The sequence below is a fragment of the Neltuma alba genome, unplaced genomic scaffold (genome assembly GCF_004799145.2).
Source record: "Neltuma alba isolate B1F8T4 unplaced genomic scaffold, ASM479914v2 tig00007561_pilon, whole genome shotgun sequence".
Taxonomy (NCBI): domain Eukaryota; kingdom Viridiplantae; phylum Streptophyta; class Magnoliopsida; order Fabales; family Fabaceae; genus Neltuma; species Neltuma alba.
This window is the reverse complement of record NW_021634814.1, coordinates 14,337-16,588: the sequence shown is the minus strand read 5'-3', so window position 1 is coordinate 16,588 and position 2,252 is coordinate 14,337. Positions and strand designations below refer to the sequence as shown.

General features: G+C 38.1%; 1 protein-coding gene across 1 annotated transcript; it reads left to right on the top strand.

Moving 5' to 3' along the window:
* The first annotated feature begins 300 nt into the window (after positions 1-300).
* Positions 301-2,034, top strand: LOC114752810 (phenolic glucoside malonyltransferase 1-like). Its single transcript, XM_028941513.1, has one exon. It carries the CDS (start codon positions 331-333, stop codon positions 1,690-1,692), a length of 1,362 nt encoding a protein of 453 aa, XP_028797346.1. The 5' UTR covers positions 301-330; the 3' UTR covers positions 1,693-2,034.
* Positions 2,035-2,252: the final 218 nt, after the last annotated feature.

Below are 2,252 nucleotides of genomic sequence, written 5' to 3'. Positions count from 1 at the left end.
ATACCGTAAAATTAGATATATGTTTTTTAGTCCCAAAATATAATCATAAGAGATAAGGGACAACTTGAAAGGATAAAATAATCAATTTTTTTTCAATTAGTGAGAGGCATTCTGAGGTCCCATAACCTAATTAGAAAATTATTAAAAATATAGGGTTTTATTTCAATTTTGATATTTCAGCCAGATTTTATTGGGATTTTCTTTCTAATATATATATTTTTCCTTATCCTTCCCTCTGTGCGTATCGTTTAAAAACTTTTCTTCATAAATGATTTTGTGATCATTTTCTTAGTTAAGTTGTTGGAAGGCATCCTCTTCGTCTTCATCACCATGAATGTTCTTGAAGTTTGCAGGGTGCCACCGCCACCAGAAGCGGCACCTTCCGCCGCCGCATCGGAAACTTCTCTACCACTCACCTTCTTCGATTTAGTGTGGCTGAGATTACGGCCCGTTGAGCGTCTTTTCTTCTACGAACTCCCCAACCCACCTTCCTTCTTCTTCCATTCCGTTCTCCCAAAACTCAAGTACTCCCTTTCTCTTACTCTCCATCACTTCTTTCCTCTCTCCGGCAACATCAAATGGCCGCGTCACTGCCGGAAGCCCTTCATCCATTATATCTCCGGCGACGGCGTCTCACTCACCGTTGCAGAATCGAACGCAGATTTCAACATTCTCTCAAGTTCTGATTTCTCTGATGCCGAAGAAAGTCGCCTGCTGGTACCCGACTTGATCGTTTCCGATGATGAAGCTTCTATCGTGGCCCTGCAAATCACACTGTTCCCAAACGCTGGCTTCTCTATTGGAATAACCACGCACCACGCAGCCATGGATGGAAAATCTTCAACTTTGTTTATGAAATCATGGGCTTATATCTGCTCTAAACTAGATGAATCCTCATCAGATTCGTCGCTTCCCGGGAATCTAATGCCATTCTTTGACAGGTCTGTGATGAAAGACTCCTCTGGGGTTGCAGAGATATTTTCAAATCATTGGTCAAAACAAGGTGAACCAAATAACAGAAGCTTAAAGTGGTGGGATATTAAGAGCACAAATCAAGGGAAGCCAATTAGGGGAACATTTGAATTGGTTCCATCAAACATTCAAAAGCTTAAGCAGATTGCAGAGTCTAAGCTGAACAAGAAGGTTCATCTATCAACCTTTTCAGTAACATGTGCCTATATGTTAAACTGCTTGGTCAAAGCAGAGCAAACAAAACAAGATAAGTTTCTGTTCATATTTGCTGTGGATTGTAGATCTCGTTTGGATCCTCCAATTCCACCCACATATTTTGGAAGCTGTGTTGGGGGTGCTAAAGCTGTGGCTGAAACAAACACCTTGCTTGGGAATGATGGGTTCATCGCTGCTCTTGAGGCCATAAGCGATGCTTTGAAGAGATTTGAAGATGGAGGATTAAGTGGAGCAGAAAAATGGATGGCTGAGATACAAAGTCTTGGGAAAACTCATAGATTTTTTTCAACTGCAGGGTCACCACGGTTTGAGGTTTACGGTATTGATTTTGGTTGGGGAAGGCCCAAGAAGGTGGAGATAGTTTCCATAGGCAAGACTGGAGCTTTCTCACTTTCAGAAAGCAGGAACGGCAGTGGAGGGATTGAGATTGGATTGGTGTTGAACAGACCAGAAATGGAGGCTTTTACTGCTTTGTTTCACGAAGGTCTTGCTTCAGGTTCATGATCTTTCAGCAATATTGCTCTAAATAAAAGATACGGTGCAAATATGTTACTCAGGACAGTTGGGTATCTAGAAATTTTTTTGGGAGCTCATTTGCTTGAAAAGTTTAATACTATAGCAATATTTTTTTTAATAGTTAAAAGTATTAGCAGTTAACATCATTATTTTAACAGTTAATATAAATTTTTTAATAATATAAGATAATATTATTGCAATTTTAAACTTATAAGATAAATTTGTTCCAAAAGAAAATTTCAAGTATCCAATATTTCTAAAAACTTTTAGAACAAATTTGTATTTTACCTTTTAAATAAATTGATAGAACCGAGTGAGATTTGATTGGTATCACTTAGTTGCAAAAATATATATAAATATTTATGTTTTTGGTATTGCTGCTTCGTAGCAAACAGAAGTCATCAGACTCTTGCCTAGTGCGAGGTGTATTTGTTTATGGATGGATTTATGATTTCAAAACTTCCCATTTTCGGTGACTGGATGTTTCTTTTAGTAGTCTAAGCACATTTTTATAGTACTTGGTCCTTAATATAAGTTTATAGCTAGCT

Coding starts and splice junctions, on each gene's coding strand:
- LOC114752810 (XM_028941513.1), top strand. CDS start 331: ATGAATGTTCTTGAAGTTTGCAGGGTGCCACCGCCACCAGAAGCGGCA.